We start from the raw sequence: 19,796 nt of genomic DNA, 5'->3' as shown, positions 1-19,796 counted from the left end.
GACCTCCCTCAACAAAAATAGGTAGCTGATTAAATAAATGACTATATAACATAATATTATGTAGTTGCTGGCAGGGTATTTTAGAACACATTTCAATGATAGAGTATTGTTGAATGAAAACTGGTTGTAAAATAATAGACTAATCCCCCACACACTTCTTTACAAATGCATATTTATGCACAGGAAAAGAGTTCCCAGCATGTATTTCAAAGTATTACTGGCCCTTCTCCCTAGATGGTACACAACAATTTTTTACATAATTTTTTACATATGTAAATTTTTACAGTTTTAGAAAAGTTGTAAATATGTAAGCCCCAAGCTGATCTATTTAATTCTCTTCCCCACACCTGGAGGTACAGCTCCAAGAGGCTATTTCATAAGTCATTGGCAAGTTCTTCATTTTCTAATATAGTACATTTTATTCCACCTGCCTTCTGAGTTCATAATTTCCATACCTAAGGGACTATGGTAGTCTTCTATCATGCCAGGAACTTCCCTGTACAGTGTACTTCATGCTGTGATTTGCTTCCAGCACAGATACCTAGGCACACAAATAGTGGCACAGACTGCTCTAGCTCTCGGGACCTCTGCTCCAATGGTAGCCACTGTAGCAACAGTGATCACTACCATATCAGGTCCCAGACCTACTGGAACCCTGTAGGTGTAGCAACCACTACTGCTATGAGGACAGCTACAGCTATGGTGACCACCACAGCTATAGGGACCCTGTAGAACAGGAGGCAGTACCTCATTGAGAAAGCTGTATGCACTGATTTCCAACACAGTTCGTCTCTGAAACTGGTGTTGAAATCTGATTGCCACTGACAGTGTTGGGAGGTGGGGCCTTTAGGAGATGATTAGGTCTTGAAAAAGGATTAAGTCTTTTGCCCTGGGGATGGATTAGTTAGCACGAGAACAGGTTGCTATAGTATGTTTTGACTCATCTACAGGTGTCCACTTGCGCTCTGCTTTTCTGCCACATTATAATGCAGCATGAGGCCCTCACTAGAGGGGGCCGTTCAATCTCAAGCTTCCAGTCTGCAGAATTGCAAGGCACATAAACATCTTTCCTTTATTAATTACCCATTCTTAGTTATTCTCTGGGAGCAATAGAAAATGGACTAAGACATTGTGAGTAAGCCCCATTGTTGACAAAGGTGTCAGACTCCTGAGTATCTCAAATACAAAGACAACAATGCACACATACACGTCAGCCTTGAGTTCTACACAGTCACACACCTGGGGAGGCAAGGACACAATGCCTTCTCTGATGGCAGTCCAACCTCTGGCTCATGATAAGGAATGACACATTTGGTTGCCAAGGACACAGAGAGTCATATAACAATAGGACGACTGTATCTAGAACTGTTAGAGGAAGATGTTCCAGTATTTAAGTACGTTTGTGAGTATTCTAGACTTCAATGAGACAGACTTTGGGCTTTCAGATATTTTTTAAATGTACTTTTATTATCTAAAAACAAATGGTAGAATGCAAAATAAAAATAAATTTTAAAAAATGAATAAACAAAGTGTTCTGGTTTGGATGTGAGGTGTCCCCCAAAAGCTCAAGTGTGAGACAGTGCAAGAAGGTTCCGAGATTTAAATGACTGGGTTGTGAGAGCCTTAACCCAATCAGTGAGTTAGTCCCTGATGGGATTAACTGAGTGGTAAGTGGAGGCAGGTGGGGTGTGGCTGGAGGAGGTGGGCACTGGGGACGTGGCTATGGGGTATTTATTTGTATCTGGTAAGTGGAGTCTCTCTGCTTTCTGATCATCATATGAGTTGTTTCCGTTCACCACACTCTTCTGCCATGATGTTCAGCTTCACCTTGGGCACCAGGGAATGGAGCTGGCCTTCTATGGACTGAGACCTCTGAAATTGTAAGCCCCCAAACAAAATTTCCTCCTCTACAATTGTTCTGGTTGGGTCTTTAAGTCACAGCAGAGAAAAAGCTGACTAAAACACAAAGATATGGAAAAAAAGTTACTTCAAATGACCCACAGTTACCATATCAAACTGAACAGAAAAAATATGCTGAAACACAGCTACTGAGGCTAACCACTGGGCAAGGCATCCCTCACTCTTCTGGAAAGTCTCCAAGGCCCATCGGGTCCTGTTCATTCTCCACCTCAGGGTTGAGAATACCCTCCAGACAACCCTGCCTCAATCTGATATGGGACCCTAAAGCCCCCACTCTCCTATGCCAAGCCCCCAGGACATTATTGCAGACAAAGTACCACATTTGTGCCACATTCCAGCATGTATGTTGGGGGCCTGGGGGAGAGAGTGGGGTCTGAGAGAGCAGTGGGTCTCTAATATTTTCAAATAGTTTTTTCTGATTAAGAAAAATGAGGCAGTGTTGATAGTAGTTATGGACAAGCATACATAACCAAGCAAACTGGTATGTCAGCTGCTAAAGCCAGTGGCAGGAGGTGGTGACCCAAAGAAAAGGAATGAGCACAGTGAAGTGTTGGGAGCTAAAGTTTCAGCTTTAGGCCCAACAGGGACAGTTCCGGCAGTGGGAGCAGCTGGGTCCCTGTAGGGTGTTCTCTGCCATGAGGGAAGGTTTGCGCTGGAAGCAGAAGAAAGGTTCATTCACCCATCCTGAACAGGCCTAGTCCCCACCATCCAAGACTGCCAGTACTGTCCCTTAAAAGAGTGGGTCACCAAAACTCTAACCTTGAGCAGACCAGAAGTTCAGGAAAAGCCCAGGGAGAATGAAGGAGAGGAGAAAACATCTAGAGCAGTGATGGAGATACTGCCCCAGATTAACCCCTAAAGAACACTCTCAGGAAGACTGTTGCCATGGAGAACGGAAAGCAGTAGCAAATGGCTTCTCCACCCACACTTCCCTCCCAGCCCACTCTCTCCCTAAGCCCAGCAGCACTCCTGTCCCCATTTGATTCCCTGTGTCAACTTAGCAAGAGGTTTCTGATTCGCATACCAGTGTGTCTGTGGTTGCTAATGACACACTTCCTCCCAGCTAGGTTCTTTACCAATTGAGAACACACACAAGGACCAGAAGAAGGTCAAGGTAATGTAACCACTTTATGAAGAGACTACACAAGTATACCAGCACCATTAAGGACAGGACTTCAGTGTACTACAGGACAGGCCTGAGACTACACAGAAACTTCCTGTTACTTCTCCTCCCCCATCTCCCACAGTCACCCCAGAGTTCAACTGGGAGAATGCTGGGTTTACAGGTCAGATACATGGTCCACCTACCCTCAGACTGCACCCTAACCTACCACCTACATAGAGGGCCCTGGGCTACCTCACATGCTTCATGCCAGGATCCCACCACTAATGTGGATCAGAGGTCAATAGACTTATTTATTTTTACATAGGCTTCATTTCTATAATTGTTGGATCACTATGTAGATCTATGTTTAGTTTTCTAAGAAACTTTACCAACAATGTATGAGTATTTCAGTTGTTTCACACCCTCATCAACATCTCATATTATCAGCGTATTTTTAATTTTAGCTATTCTGATGGCTGTGTTGTAGTATATTATTGTGATTTTAATGTGCGTTTCCTTGAAAAATAGTGATTTTATACATCATAATTTCCTCTGTGAAGTGTGTATTCAAATCTTAACTCAGTTTTAACTGTACTATTTGCTCATTATTATTCAGTTGTATTAAACAGAGGAATGACATCATCAGACTCATGTTCTTGATGGTTCTCTGGAAGCTGCATGGAGGGCAAACTGGATCAAGGAGACCAGATGAGAGGTTAAGAGACAACCCATGGAGAGGAGATGAGGGTCTGGAATTGAGGGGATGTAAAAAGAAAGAATATTCCAGATTCAAAAGATACAAAGGGAGAGGACTTCTGGCATGAGAGAGTGGGGAGATGAACAAATTCTCTCCTTGGAAAATGATTTACTTTCAGCGAGAGCAGCTTGAGTCTGGGGCATTTTTGCTCAGGGCTGCCCTCATTTCTCCTCCCTATAAGTCCTTCAACAGATTGTTCTCTGGGGACCATAAAACCTAGCAACTGTGCAGCAGCTGCCAAAGGGGACTCACTTGACTTGGAGCACTGTCAACTGACATGGAAATCTTGGAGGCAAGTGAACAGGGAGGGCCAGCCATTTTCTTCACCTGAGCAGGACACCAACCCATCGCCTAACTAGGATCTAATAGGGAGATGCAGAGGTGAAGCAGCTGCAGAGAGCTTAAGAAAGTCCTCACATATTCCTAGTGGTCCTGAAGCTACACACATGCCCAGCAGAGCCTACTACTGGATGAGGGCAAGCGTAGAGCTAATAGAGGAGAACTGAGAGGCCACATGCGAACTCTTACATTTATGTCAATTGGTTTTCAACAAAGAAGGCAAGATGATTCCAAGGGGAAAAGGATAGCTTTGTCAACAAATGGTGCTAAGATAACTGAATAGCCATGTGTCAAAGAAAAAATGTATCCTAACCTCATCCCATAGATAAATGAACTCAAAATGGAGGAAAGTCCTAAATGTAAGGCTGAAAGACTTAGGAAAGAGTCACCAAAGCATAATCTATAAAGGAAAAAAAACATGAATGAGTTGAACTTTAAAAAAATTACTATTTTTATTCTGTAAACAATCCCAGAAAGAAAAGGAAAATGCAAACCACAGACTGGGAAAAAGAGTTACAAAATAATATACCTAATATTAGTATCCAGATTATATAAAGAACTCATAAGAGTCGACAATAAGAATGCAAATAACCCAAATTTTAAATTGGGGAAAAATATGAACAAACTTCACCAAAGAATATAAAATAAGAAAATGAAAAATGGGTGGGGGTGTAGCTCAGTGGTGAGGCCTAGTATGTGTGAGACCCTGCCTTTAGTCTCCAGCACTGCAAAAAAATGCTCAACATTATTTCTCTCAAAGGGAATACAAAAGAAAATCACCAGAAACCACTACACACCTATTCAAATGTCTGAATTAAAAAAAATTAAAAACTGACAATACCAATTGCTGACAAAGTTGTACAGTAGTAGCAACTCTCACTCATTGCTGGTGGGAATGTTCAGTAGTACAGCCACTTGAGAGAAAGGCTTGGCAGTCTCTTGCAAAGTTAAACAGAGGCTTGCCATATGATTCAGCAACGACACACCTAAGGTATTTACCCAAGTGAGCTGAAAACTTACGTCTGCACAAAAACCTGTAGGTAAATGTTTAAATATTTATAGCAGCTTGAGTTATATTCACCAACAGCTGGAGGCCACCAAGGTGTCCTTCAACAGGTGAATGGAGAAACAGTTGTATATCTCTGCTATGGGATGTTATTCAGTGCGAAGTGAAAACACCAGTCAGAAAAGGCTGTATTTTTTCTATATGATTGTGATTACATGGCATGTTGGAAAGGGAACATCTCGAGAGATGGTAAGCAGAGCAGTGATTACAATAATAGAAGACAGACTAGGTATGAAGGAGGGAGGAGTGGCTGAGGATTACAGAAGGGGATGTGTAGGAAGAACTTACAATAGAACAAAACAAAACATGAACTAAGGGGGTGGAGGAATCCCAGGATGGAATGTCAACACGGACAAATGAATTTAACCCATTATAAACACATGAAAAAACCATAATGAAGGCATGGGAGGGGAGGAAATGGTCTAAATAACTGGGAAACAAAGGGGCATGGGCTGACAATTCTGCTATTGCTATGCAGGTATACCTGAAATAAGCAAGAAACAAACTGAATGACAGATGGTAGGAACCAGGTTCCTATGGTCAGAGAGGCAAGTTACAGGTAAGCAAGTGAGAAAGACCAAAATAAACCTTTTGGCACTAGATTCAAGTAGACAGATATATGAAGTCATGTTTAGCTTAAGATCACTATTGATGATTAAATATGAAACTATAGATACGTGTGCATACTTGGTGCTACGTGTCACATGTTTGTATCCCCCTCATAAATCCACATGTTGAACTCTTGACCTCCAATGTGATCTATTAGGAGGTGGGTCTTTGGTGGTAATTAGGTCCTGAGCATGGACCCCTCATGATGGGATTAGGGCATTATAAGAAGACACAAGACAGAGCTTGCTTCCTTCCTCTGCTTTCCACATGAGGACACAGTGAGAGGGCAGCCAGCTACAGGCCAGGAACCTAGGTCACACATGACAGAAAGCTGTAACCATCACTATGTCACTGGGAAACACAATGGGAGAAGTTTACATGCACTCGAATATAAATGACAGGGGAATAACAAAAGAGGCTATGAAATGGGGAAATGGGGAAAACTCCCAGTCCAGGCTGAGCAGGGAAGGAGTGAAGGGAGAGGAGGAGGGTTCGCCCTTTTAGAGAAGGCAAGAGAACCTATTGACGAATGACTGGCATTTTCACCCACATGAAATATGGGGTTCCTAAAGGGTCAGGGAAAAAGGATTCATGAGCACAAATACATAAAAGAAATATATTATTTTACAAATACACTAACATATAGCTGAATCCATGTCCCTAGGACTTGAGGCTGGAAATGCATTAATTGAGGTTCTTTTTATGCTGAAGTTTATAATTTATTTAAATGTGATTCTTTACCTTTGCTTCCAGCACGAGCATGTTTTTGTGTAAAGGATACTGTCTGAGAAGCTCTTTGTGTGCTTAGCATAATCATGTTTCAGTTTCACACTTGTCCTGTCTGGTGGGACCCCTTGATCTTCTTTTACTGACACCCATAATGACAGAGGATATAACTGAAGCTAACAATTGATTATTCTTTACAAGAGAAGTTCCAATACGAACCAATTAAAGAATTTCCTTACACTTCTTCCTTGCTAAAGCAAGCACTTTTAATAAGAAAAAGCCCCTGACATGTCATCCAGATCTTCTTTCACGTGCATGCTTACACACACAACTACTGCCCTCATCTCCCCATCTGGAAATACCATTTGTCACCCAGAAGTAATTGGCTAATTTCCGGGGTTTGCCCTTTAAATGTTCCATGTTCTCCTGACACCTGTGAGTTTCATTTAGTGGCTCTTAGGGCTTTTTTCTAGAGATGACACTGTCTGGAAAGGGATTTCTGAGGGTAAATCTAACTATAGCATCTGAATCAGGAGAGAACACAGCTCCCACGCAAATGCCAGTACCACAGTCAGGACTGTCAGGCACCTTGGGGTTACAGCTACACCCAGAACTTGTCACACCCCTACCCTGTTACAACAACATGCCACCACAACCAGTTAGAACCAAAGTGTTACAACCACCACCATCTGCCATTCTAATGTGATCACAACAAGTTACTGCCACAACAGGTTATAACCGCAAGTTACAGTCATAGCAAGTTACAGCAACAAGTTATAACACTAACTTGTTTTGCCACTTCAACAAGTCTGGCTGACATCCCCACCATACTTAGGATCAGATTTGACATGCAGTATGATAAAAGGAGTAAATCATTGGCAGCTTGTGGGGAACAAAAAATAAAGTGCCTCGGGGAGGGCGTGACTATTCAGGGACAATACGGAGATTCTCTGTGGTGACAGAACCATTCTGCTTTCTGATTGTGATGATGGCTACTCAAATATACATGTGATGAAATTTTGCAGATTTAAACACACACACAGACACACAAACACACACACAGGAAATCTAAATAAGGCCTGTCCATGGCTTCACAGTATTGTACAGATACCAGCTTCCTGGCTTGGACAATGTTCTGGGGTTCTGTATGACAGAACCCTTGGGGAGAAGGGTAGAGGGCACACAAGAAGGGATTCTCCTGAACTATTGTTACGACTTCCTGCGAATCTTAAACTATTTCAACAAAGACATTTATAAAGCTATCTGACTTGCTAGGGGCCTTTAAAAAAATGCGTCATGATGAGCTTTGCTTTGACCACTGAGGAGGGGCAGGCTTTCCACATGGGAGGGTCATTCTGGATGAGTGTTATGCCCTTGGTCATTCTATTATTGGCACTGCCTCACAAACAGACTGCTGCTAGCATGGAAACGTCAGCCCAGGCAGCACCTTGACTGAAATGGCAGTAAGGGAAATGCGTGGCTTTTCCAAAATGGCTTATAATTGCCCCTTTGAGTCCCATGGTCCATGTTGTTGCAAGGGAACTCCAACTTGCAAGCCGGGGTGTCTGGGTGTGCTCTCATTTCCCAGAGACTGAATAAGAATGGCATAATTAGCCTGGTTGCTGCACAATCACCTTTTAACCAGAATAAGGAACATGGTTGAGCAAATCAACACGTCTACCTTTATTCTTATCAGGTTTGTATTCACCACCTCCTAATATGTCTTCAAGATCCTTGTCTGAGAAACCTAGAAAAATAAAATATACATTTCAATGACAAAACCTTTCAGCAACAAGAAACATAATAGTTAACATTACCCAACATTCATAGGAGATTTTGTCAGTTCCACTTGAAAATGCTGGGGGTGTAGCCTAGTGGGAGAGTACTTGCCCAGAATGTGCAAGGTCCTGGGTTGCATCCCCAGCACCGCCAAAAAAAAGAATCCCTGATGAAGATGGTAGACAACATCCCCAAAAGACCCCAAGATTGCCCCCTGCTGGTGTACATGCCCTGTACACCAGTGAATCATTATGAGCGTGAGTGGGACCATGAAGAGGATGGATATCATTTCCTTGATTAGGTTATATTACATGCCAAAGGTGAAGGGATTTTACAGATGTAATTAAGAACCAGTAATCAAATGGAAAATTATCATGGGTGGGCCTGACTTGATCAGGTAACCCCTTAAACTCAGGTTTTATTCTTCCTTGAATTCAGACATCAGAAGCACAAATGCAAGTTTTCTCTCCCTTCTCCCTTCCGACCCTCTTCCTATGTCTTTCTCCTCTGGTCCTGAAGAAGCAAATAGCTGAAAGGAAATATACTGTTAGCAACCACATGAACTTGGAAGTTGAGACCCCAGCCCTGGTTGTTGAGCCCAGCCTTGACTGTAGCTCTACAAGACCCTGAACAGAAAAAGCTCAGCTTCCTAACCGACTAAAGGAAATTTCAAGATGGCAAACGGGATTATCTTCACTCACTCTTACTTTTTTTAACTAAGTTTCTGAAAATTTGTCATGCAGTAATAGAAAGCTAATACAGGAAGCAAAAAAGTAATTAATTATATATAGCTCAACCATTGCATACACCTCTTGAATATTCCGTGGTGAAATGGAAAGTATGCTTACAGTAAATGCTTACAGCATTTATAGTACTTCAAGTACTATCGTTCTCTCACAAAAGCAGTTGTGTGATTGCTTCAGTTCTAAGGTCTTAGCTGCTCTGTGTCACAGGAGACCACTTTTATTGGACAGAATGAATGATGGACCAACTATGGTTATGCCAATTGATGTTTTCTTTAAAATCAATAAAATGAGCTTGTCAATTTGGGAAGGCCACTGATGGTATTTTTTTCTAAGAATATGGTTTCAAGTAAAATTTAGGATTCTGAAAAACCTATCTCCACCACTGTGATTTAACAGCTTCCCAACACTCAAAGATTTTTTTCTAATAACATAGGTGGTAACATTAACAAATTTGATTTTGAATAATGAAGTGTGGCATTATTTGAACCTGGAAAAATCTTAGAACATTAATATTTTCCAAATGACCAATGTGCAATGTTAAAAAATGACAAATGGGTAAAATACCCATTAAGAGGGCAAGGGAGTCCCATGGGATTCAATGGGAGAGAGGGAGGAAAGTTCACAGATACAGTTTCTCACAATGTACATAACCAGTAAACAACCAGGAATTGCATTTTGGTATGCTACTAAAGAAAAACATCCACACTGATCTGGAAAAGTCCATTAATGTGTTTTCCCCTTTCCCTACATATCTTTGTGAAATGGGTTTTCTTCATATATTTTAACCACAACATATCACAACTGAATAGAAATTTAGATGTGAGAATCCAGTTGTCTCCTATCAAGCCAGACATTAGGGAAATTTGCAAAAATGTAAAATAAAGCCACTATTGTCACTATATGGTGTTTTTGTCTTGCTGAATAGAGTTATTTCTCATTAAAATATGCTATTTTTGTTAATGTGTAGGACTCTATGTTAGTCATTTTAAATTTCAGCTTTAAGTTCTCAGATGGTAATTACTGACATATATGATCTACTGTTCCAGGGTTCTCCTGTGACTTGAAGTGGCCCGGCTCTACCAGGCCACTAGTGGCACTGTTGGCTCTTGTAGTTAACAAGAGAGGGAGCTACAAGCTGGTCTATGGTTTTGATTGGCTAGAACTTACCTCCTCCTGCTACATTTGGTTTCCTGCGGCCATCATCTCGATCATTTCGATCATCCAAGGCATCAGCCAAGTCAAAATCATTTACTTCAGGAGGCCCCAAAAGAAAAGAATACAGTCTACTGGTTAAACTATAAGTAGCTCATTTGGACACTGCCCTAGAGAGGGTTCCCTAAGGCCCTCCTTACTGCCCTCCTCGGGGCAGCCACTTACCTGCTGGAGCTCTGGTTGTTCCTGGCCTCCTGGTTGTGGTGGTGGTCAGGTGGTCCCATCTCTCTAGAAGAGGAGAGAAGACAGCAAGGGGTACACATTTATACAACCCACTTCATACCTTCATGAATAAAGTACTCTTGAATAAAGTCACTTCATGAATAAAGTACTCTTGTCTTGGACCTTCAGGCCCTTATATGACCTCCAAAGAATCCCACTGAGATGGAAGGGGTTTAGAAATGGTGGGTTCTGCTCACTTTACTTCAGGGGAAGGGGACTGGGAGATGAATGGAGTGACCAGGTGAGTGGGAGAGCTAGGACTTGAGCTTAGATCCGCTGGAGATGACTGCATGGCCAGGAAGTTCTAGAACTTGAGAGCTACTTGCCCTGGTTTCCACTACTGCCACCCAGGACCTGAACCAGAGATGACAACTGCCAAGGATGGACCATGGTAACATTCTCTGTGAAGTGTGGAAGCGTCTTACTAACTAAAAGTGGTTACAACACATACACACAATTTTATACAAGTATGGTTACTATTAAAATATTAGGTCTTTGAATGAAACAGACATTATTACCTCCCGTACATATATGACTGCATGACCGATGTGATTCTACAACATGTATGATCAGAAAAATGAGAAATTATACCCCATTTATGTATGATATATCAAAGTGTACAAATGCACTCTACTGTCATGTATAACTATATAGAATAAATTTTAAAATATTAGGTCTTTGGATGCAACCAGATCCTTTAAAAATAGGGACTGCTTTCACATCAGTTATACAGCATGGCATCACAATTTTCCCATATTCTCTTCTCTTGCACTTTAGAAGACAACGTCATAATTGTTCCTATTATTGAAGACAGTGGAGAGGAAAGGCACTGACAGAGCCGTCCAAAGTAAGCAACCAGAAGAGAAACAGCAATGATTGTGTGGAAAGCATCAGTGAGTAGGCAGATTAAATGTGGTCCCCAGGCGGGCATGGTGGTGCATGCCTGCAATACCAGCTACTCAGGAGGCTGAGGCAGGAAAATCCAAGTTCAAGTCCAGCCTGGGCAACTTAGTAAGACCCTTTCTAAATAAATAAATAAATAGATAGATAGATAGATAGATAGATAGATAGATAGATAGATAGATAGATAGATAAACAAACAAACAAACAAACAAACAAATAAATAAAGGGCTGGGCAGGGCTGGGGTTGTGGCTCAGTGGTAGAGCACTTGCCTAGCATGTGTGAGGCATTGGGTTTGATTCTCAGCACCACATAGAAATAAATAAATTAATTAAATAAGGGTCCATCAACAACTAAAAAACAATTATTTTTTAAAAGGAAGGGGATGTAGCTCAGTGAATGAGTGCCCCTGGGTTCAATCTTCAGGGCCACACACACAAAAAAATAACGATGAGATCCCCAAACTTCCCATAGCCATTTAAAATACATTGCCTATCTTTTTTGGATAGGGCCTTGGTGTTCTCTGTGGATCAAAAAAATACAGATCAAAAGAAGAGAATTAATGGGGAGAGGGTATGGATGAGGGGGATATGAGAAGTACTCAGGAATGAAATCTACCAAATTATACTATGTCTATGTACAAATATACCGCAATGAATTCTATAAATATATGTATATACACATGTATATAAATATATATGCATATATAATTAATGCACTAATTAAAATAATAACAGAAGGGAGATTAGTAGAACAAAGCAAACAGATCAGAGGGAGGGAGGAGGGGAGGAAAAGGCACAATGAACCCCACTATTATGTATAATTATTATGCACAAATTAAAATATGTAGGTCAAATTCTTCTTCAATGTATTAAAAAATACCCAATAGTTCTCAACATGAATTAAAGGGGAATACTACAGTATGACAGAAGTCCCAAAATGTAATTGTGGACTTAAATTTACCTCAGGTCTTCAACTACTTACCTGAGCAAAAGTAAATAAAATTAACCAACAGGATTTAATTGGCATAAAAGGACACTACTCAATCATAGCATAACAGAAAACTAAGCACCCATCGAATAATCACCAACAGATATATCTTAGACTAGAAAAAATCTCAACGAACTTAAAAGTATTAAAGTTGTATAGAGAGGTGTCTCCGACAATATGAATTCAAACTAGAAACAAAGAAGAAAAAGAAAACACCCAAGACCATATATAAACACTTGGAAGTTAAACAGCATATTTCTAAATAAAATAAAAACCAAAAAATGTCTCAAGGACATTAAAAAGGAAAATGGAATGCTATGAGCAACTTTATGCTCATGTATCTGACAACCTGGGAGAAATGTACCAATGTCACAAAAACTACCAACTATCAAAACAACCAAATCCCATATGCATGGATCAGAACACTAATATTGTTAAAATGACCATAGTGTCTGTCCAAAGTGAGCTCAGGATTTAATGCAATTTCTGTTAAAATTCCAATGTGCATGCACAAAATGGATTATAGTATGACTTCAGTTAAGTAGTTCCCCCACTCTCTACAAATATGTAGGATGCAGCTAAAAAATGCTCAGAGGGAAGTTTATAGCACTAAATGCTTAAATTAGAGATAGAGATCTAAAATCAATAACCCAAGTTCTTAACCTGAGATACTAGAAAAACAAAAGTAAAGCAAGCAAATAATAAACACAAATCATGCTGGGATTGGACATCACATGTAAAAGAATGAAGTTGGACATTTATATCATACACAAAAATTAATTCAAGGTGGGAATGGTGGCACACATCTGTAACCCTGGTACTTGGGAGACTGAGTGTAGGAAGATCACAAGTTTGAGGTCGGTCTCAGTAACTTAGCATAAACCCAGCTCAAAATAAAAACTAAGAAAATGACTGGGGATGTAGCTCAGTGGTAGAGTGCCTCTGGGTTCACTCCCCAGTACTGCAGATAATAAAAATAATAGTAATAATAGTAGCAGTTCAAAGGATCAAGGACTAAATATAAGAGCTAAAAAATCTTAGAAGAAAACAACGGGGAAATTTTTCTTGATATTAGATTTGGGGATGATTTCCTGGACATGACACTACAAGCACAGGCAACAAAATATAAAAGGAGGATAAATTGGTCATCATGAAAAATTTTTAGATTTATTCAAAGAACACTATTCAGAGAGTAAAAAGACCACACATGAGAATAGAAGAAAACATTTACAAATCATACGAAAAACAAAATACTATCCATACACTATTAGACACTTCTACAACTCAACAACAAAAAACAAAACAAAACAACCAAATTGCTTTTAAAATGGACAAAGGACTTGACTAGATAACTTTCCAGAGAAGTCATTAAAATGGCCAATGTAAAGATGCTCAGCTCAATAGAGATTGTAAAAATGCAAATCAAAAGTGCAATGAGGCCTGGCACAGTGCCTGGCAAGTTCAAAAGCAGCCTCAGCAACTTAGCAACACCCTAAGCAACTCAGTGAGACCATGTCTCTAAATAAAATATAAAAAGGTCTAGGGAGGTGGCTCAGTGGTCAAGTATCTCTGGGTTCAATACCTGATTCCAAAAGAAAAAAAAAAAAAAAACTGCAATGAGATACCACTTCACATCCATTATGGTAACTATTATCAAAATAAAAATGAAGAATAACAAGTGTTGATGAAGACATGAAGAAATAGGAAACCTAGTATGTTGCTTATGGGAATGTAAAACAATACAATCAATGTGGAAAATGGTTTGGTAGTTCCTCAAAATGTGAAAAACAGAATGAATAAAACAGAATGACCATGTGATCTGGCATTTCTACTTCTAAGTATACACCAAATGAATTGAAAGTCAAGACTCTAACAGACACTTGCACACCAATGTTCATGGCAGCATTATTTGCAACAGTCAAAATGTAGAAAGAACCCAACAACATAGGGATCAACAAAACATGGTATATACGTACAATGAAGTATTATTCAGCCTTAAAAGAATGAGATGCTGATACATACTATGACACTGGCAAACCCTGAAATCATTATGGTAACTGAAGGAAGCCAGGTATCTCGCATAAGTAGAATCATACAATATTTATCCTTTTGGATGTACCTAGAATGGGCAAATGCTTAATGACAGAAGGTAAAACAGGTTACTGGAGGAGAGGGGTCAAGGAATGTGGAGTGTTTTCCTTCCTCCCTCCCTCCCTCCCTCCCTTCCTTCTCCCTCCCTCCCTCCCTCCCTCCCTTCCTTCCTTCCTTCCTTCCTTCCTCCCTCCCTCCCTCCCTCTCTCTCTTTCTTTCTTTCTTCTTTTGGTGGTTTTTTTTTTTTTTGTATTTTCATTTTTGGAACTGGGGATAGAACCCAGGGCTCTGTGAATGTGAGGCAAATGCTTTGCCACTAAGTTACCTCCCACTCTGAGGAGTTTTTGTTGTTGTTGTTTTTAATGGGTACAGAGTTTATGTTTTGGGTGATGAAAAATTCTGGAAATTGTATACAGTGATGATGGTTGCACTAAAATATACACTTAAGATGGAAAACTTAATGTTATATATGTTTACTACAAGAAAAAAACTCAATCTAGATGAAATACACATCCTGAATATTCCTATAGCTATTATTGAAACTGAAGTTTTCTTTAGACCTTGATGGTTTCACTGAAGAATTCTGCCAAATATTAAAAAAATGTCAACTCTCTCCAAACTGATCTATATGTGTAACACATTTTATTAAAATTCAGCAAGAATTTTTACTACAAATAGACAAATTTATTCTAAAATATGTATGGAAAGGCACAGTCCTAAAATAACTTTTTAAAATCTTGAAAAAGAAAAATGAAGTGAGAAGAATCACTCTTATGAGCCTTAAGGCTTATTTTATAGGTACGGTAATTGAGACGTGGCTGAGGGGACAGATGAGCACAGATCAGAAGAACAGAATAGAGAACTCAAGAAGACCTCAACATGCTCCAGTGATTTTTGATAAACGTGCAATGGCAATTCAGCGTAAGAAAGTTCTCTCAGCAAAAGGTACTGGAATAATTAAATATGTTATGGTTTAGATATGAGGTGTCCCCTAAAAGGTCATGTGTGAAACAATGCAAGAAAGTTCAGAGGAGAAATGATTAGCTATCAGCAAGCAGTTATTTCAAACACAATGACATGAAACTTTAAGAAGAAAATCGAAAAATTCACCAATATATGAAAATTAAACAAGATGGTCTCAAACAACCAATGTGTCAAATGAGAAATGAAAAGGAAAATTAAATAATGGAGCTGAAGGACCAGAGATGTACCTCAGAGGCAGAACACTTGCCTAGCATACATGAAGCCCTGGGTTCCATCCCCAGTGTAGCCAAAAAAAAAAAAAAAAAAAGAAGGAAACAAAGAAACAAAAATTATGGGATGCAACAAAAGCAGTTCTAAGAGGGAATCCTTACCTCAGGAAAACAGAAAGATCTTTAAGCAATCTAAATTTATAGCTCAAAGTACTAAGAAAACAAATATAAACTAAGCCCAAAGTCAGTAGAAGGGAGGAAATTATAAACATCAGAGAAGAAAAAATGAAACAGGTATCTGAAGGTATACTTCACTGGGAGGGCACATGATTAGTATGCATGAGGCTCTGGGTTCAACACCCCCCCCAAAAAAAAGAAATAGAGACAAGAAAAACAACAGGAAAGATCAGTAGAACTAAGAGTTGATAGGCTAGGCACGTAACTCAATGGTAAAGCACATGCTTAGCATGCTCAACACTCTAGGTTCAGTATTCAGCACTCGCACACACTCACAAACCTAAGAGTTGTTTGAAAAGATAAAAGAAGATTGAGCACCCTTTAGCTCCACAAAGAGAGATCTCAAAATTATCAATGAAAAAAGGAGATATTATAACTGATACTACAGAAATTGAAAAGATCATAGGAGATTACTATGAACAATTATATATACCAAAAAATCAGGTAACCTAGAAGAAATGGATAAATTCCTAGAAACATATAGCATATCACAACTGAAACATGAAGAAGCAGAAACAGACCAACAATGAGTAAGGAAATTGAAACAATGATCCAAATTCTAACAGCCAGATGGCACACACCTTTAATCTGAGCTACCTGGAAGGTTGAAGCAGAAGGATCACAAGTGTAAGGTAAGTCTCGGTGAGACCTGTTTCAATATTAAAAAAAATTAAAGGCTGTGGCTGAAGCTCACTGGTAGAATGCTTGCCTAGCATCTGTGAGCCCCTGGGTTCCAACCCCAGTTTCATAAATTAAACAAAGTACAACCTCCCAACCAAGAACAGCCCTGGACCAGATGGCTTCACTAATGGATTCTACCAAGCATTTAAAGAAAAATTAACACCAACCATTTTCAAAATCTTCAAAAAAAACTGAAAAGGAGAGAATAATTACAAATTACCTTTATGAGGCAAGCATCAGTCTCATACCAAAGCCAGATAAGGACACCAAGAAAACTAGAGACCAACATTCCTGCTGAACACAAAACCAAAAATCCTTGATGAAGTCCTAGCAAATAGAATTCAACAACACATGAAGATTATACACCATGAACAAGTTAGATTTATGTGTGGGATGCAATGATGGTTCAATATACTCATATCAATTAACACAGTATACCACATCAGACATAGGTGTACCTTCATGTGATCATCTCAACAGGCACAGGAAAAACAGTTGATAAAAAAGACTCTCCAATTAAGTACAAAATGATGGTAATTCATTATGCTAAAAGCTGTGTGTGACAAGTCAACAACTAATATCATACTCAACAGTGAAAAGCTGATCACTTTTCTTAGAAGATCAGGAACAAGACTTTCACCATTTCTATTCAATATAGTACTGAAGTCCCCACCAGAGCAATTAGGCAAAAATAAAAGGCATCCCAGTCTGAAAGGTAGAAGTTCAGTTGTGTCTGTAGATGACATGATCTTATGTATATAAAAATCTAAAGACTCTACCCACCTAAAAACTGTTAAAACAAATAAATTCAGTAAAGTTGCAGAATACAAACTCAATAAAAGAAAACGTAACATTTGTATATTTAATGATGAACTTTCAAAAAAAAAGATCTCAAGAAAACAATCCCATTTGCAATAAAATAAAAACAACAAATTAGGAATAAATTTAACCATGGAGTTAAAAGACCATTACATTGAAAACTGTAAAACATTACTGAAATAAACTGAAGAAGATGCAGTAGAAAGATATGTCATGTTTATGGACTTGGAGGATTAACACTGTTAACATGTCCATACAATTCAAAGTGATCTATGGATTCAATACAACCCCCATAAAAATTCCAATGGCATTTTTCACAGAGTTGAGAAAAAAAATCCTAAAATTTGTTTAGAATCACCAAAGACTGAATAACAAAGTAATATTGAGAAAGAAGTCCAGAGTTGGAGCCATCACACAACCTGTTTTCAGTGTACTACAGAGCAACAGTAATCAAAAAGCATGGTACTAACATAAAAACAGAAATACAGACCAAAGGAACAAACAGTACAGAAAGCCCAGAATAAGGACTGGGGATATAGCTCAGTTGGTAAAGTGCTTGCCTCGCAAGCACAAGGCCCTGGGTTCAATCCCCAGCACCGCAAAAAAAAAAAAAAAAAAAAAAAAAAAAAAAAAAAAAAAAAAAGAAAGCCCACCACACATTTATGTTCAATTAAGTTGCCATGAATTCACAATGGCAAAAGGACAGCCTTGTCAAAAATGATGTTTGGAAAACTGCATAGCCACAATCAGAATGAAACTGGACTCTCATCTGATTTGGATCAACTCAAAATAGATTAAAGACTTAAAATGTAAGACCTGAAACTCTAAAATTGCTAGAGGAAAACATGGGTGAAAAGCTTTCTGAACACGGCTCTATGCAAAGAATTTTTGGAATACAACCCCAAAATATAGGCAACAAAGGCAAAATACATGCACAGGACTGTATCCAACTAGAAAACTTCTGAAGAGTAAAGGAAGCGATCAAGAGTGAAGATTTCAGCCAGGTGATGCTTGAAGTTGCAGTATAGACAGCCTGGGAGGAGGTGCTTGGTCTCAGGTTGCGGTTGGGGCTAAAGCTACATTTTTGTGGCATTTTGAAGTTAGGATTTGTTTTGTTCCCTGGATTATAGAAGTCATCCTCACCTGATAACAGAACGCTTAAAAAAAAAAAAAAACTTACATAGCTAGAACAGATCTGTGGTCTGCCACCAAACCCCAGTTCACAAAGATGAAAAGAAACATACCTGCACCTGCAAATACTGCCCCAAAGGAAGGTAATGGAGAGAAGGTAAAGTTGGACAAAGTCAGGTTCAAGGCCAAGATCATTATTAGGAACTAAAGGTATGATTGCCGAATGAGAAATAGTTCATTGAGAAGTATTCAACATTCTGATCAGATGAATGTGAAGCAAAAAAAAAAAAAAAAAAAAAGTAGCAGTAAAAGGAAAGCTTAATAAATTAATAAACTCTCCACAATAGATTACTCCACATCTCACTGGAATTGGTAATTCAAGAAGACAAAACTCAGTAAGAATATAGAAAAATTGAATAAGCCCAATTTCATGGGCATCCCCAAAATAGAGACTACACATTCTTTTCTAGTTCACCTTAAACATTTATTAAAATATTGTCACAATGTCCTAGGCCACAAAAGAAGTCTCAGAAACAGAAAAATAATTGGTATCATACAGACCATGTTATTGAGCTGCAGTAGAATAAAATCATGAATCAATGACAAAACTAATATCATCCTTCCATATGATTGGAAATTTTATTCCTTTTCTATTTGCAGAATAGGGATTAAATCCAGGGCCTTATACATGGTAAGACAGAGCTCTGCCACTGAGTTACACCTCCAACCCCAGAAATTTAAATTTAAAAATGTACTTCCAGCCAGGGGTGGTGGCACATGTCTGTAATCCCAGTTACTTGGGAGGCTGGGGCAGGAGTTCAAAGCTAGTGTCAGCAACTTAGTGAGACCCTGTTTCAATATCAAAAATAAAATGGCCGGGGATACAGGTTAGTGATAAAACACCCCTGGGTTCAATCCCTGGTACAAAAAAAAAAAGTCTGAAAAAGATAGTGCACCATGATCAAGTGGGGTTCATCCCAGGGATGGAAGGTTGGTTCAACATCTGGAAATCAATAAATGTCATTCACCATATCAATAGACTTAAAGTCAGTCTCAGCCAAAGTGAGGCATTAAGAAATTCACTGAATCCCTGTCTCTAAAATAAAATACAAAATAGGGCTGGGGATGTGCCTTAGTGGTTGAATGCCCCTGAGTCCCTGAGTTCAATCCCCAGTACCAATAAAAAAAAAAAAAAAAAAAAAAAAACAAGCATGGTATTGGCACCAAAATAGACAGGTAGACCAATGGTAGAATAGAAGACACAGAGATGAA

The 19,796-nt window shown here is 39.2% G+C and overlaps 1 protein-coding gene across 6 annotated transcripts in view; it reads right to left on the bottom strand.

Moving 5' to 3' along the window:
- Window positions 1-19,796, bottom strand: part of CD99L2 (CD99 molecule like 2) — a 100,265-nt gene that overhangs the window by 14,703 nt on the left and 65,766 nt on the right. For 4 of the 6 annotated variants that reach the window (XM_079124320.1, XM_079124321.1, XM_079124323.1 and 1 more), the window contains 3 exons: window positions 10,425-10,487; window positions 10,215-10,298; window positions 8,204-8,269 (listed from right to left, as the gene is read on the bottom strand). In XM_079124320.1, the coding sequence (XP_078980446.1) occupies window positions 8,204-8,269; window positions 10,215-10,298; window positions 10,425-10,487 (213 nt within the window). The remainder of the gene's footprint in view (window positions 1-8,203; window positions 8,270-10,214; window positions 10,299-10,424; window positions 10,488-19,796) is intronic. The other 2 variants (XM_079124318.1, XM_079124319.1) reach the window with 1 other exon arrangement.

This window comes from Sciurus vulgaris, assembly GCF_902686455.1.
Source record: "Sciurus vulgaris genome assembly, chromosome: X".
Taxonomy (NCBI): Eukaryota; Metazoa; Chordata; class Mammalia; order Rodentia; family Sciuridae; genus Sciurus; species Sciurus vulgaris.
This window is presented reverse-complemented; position numbering and strand designations above follow the sequence as displayed.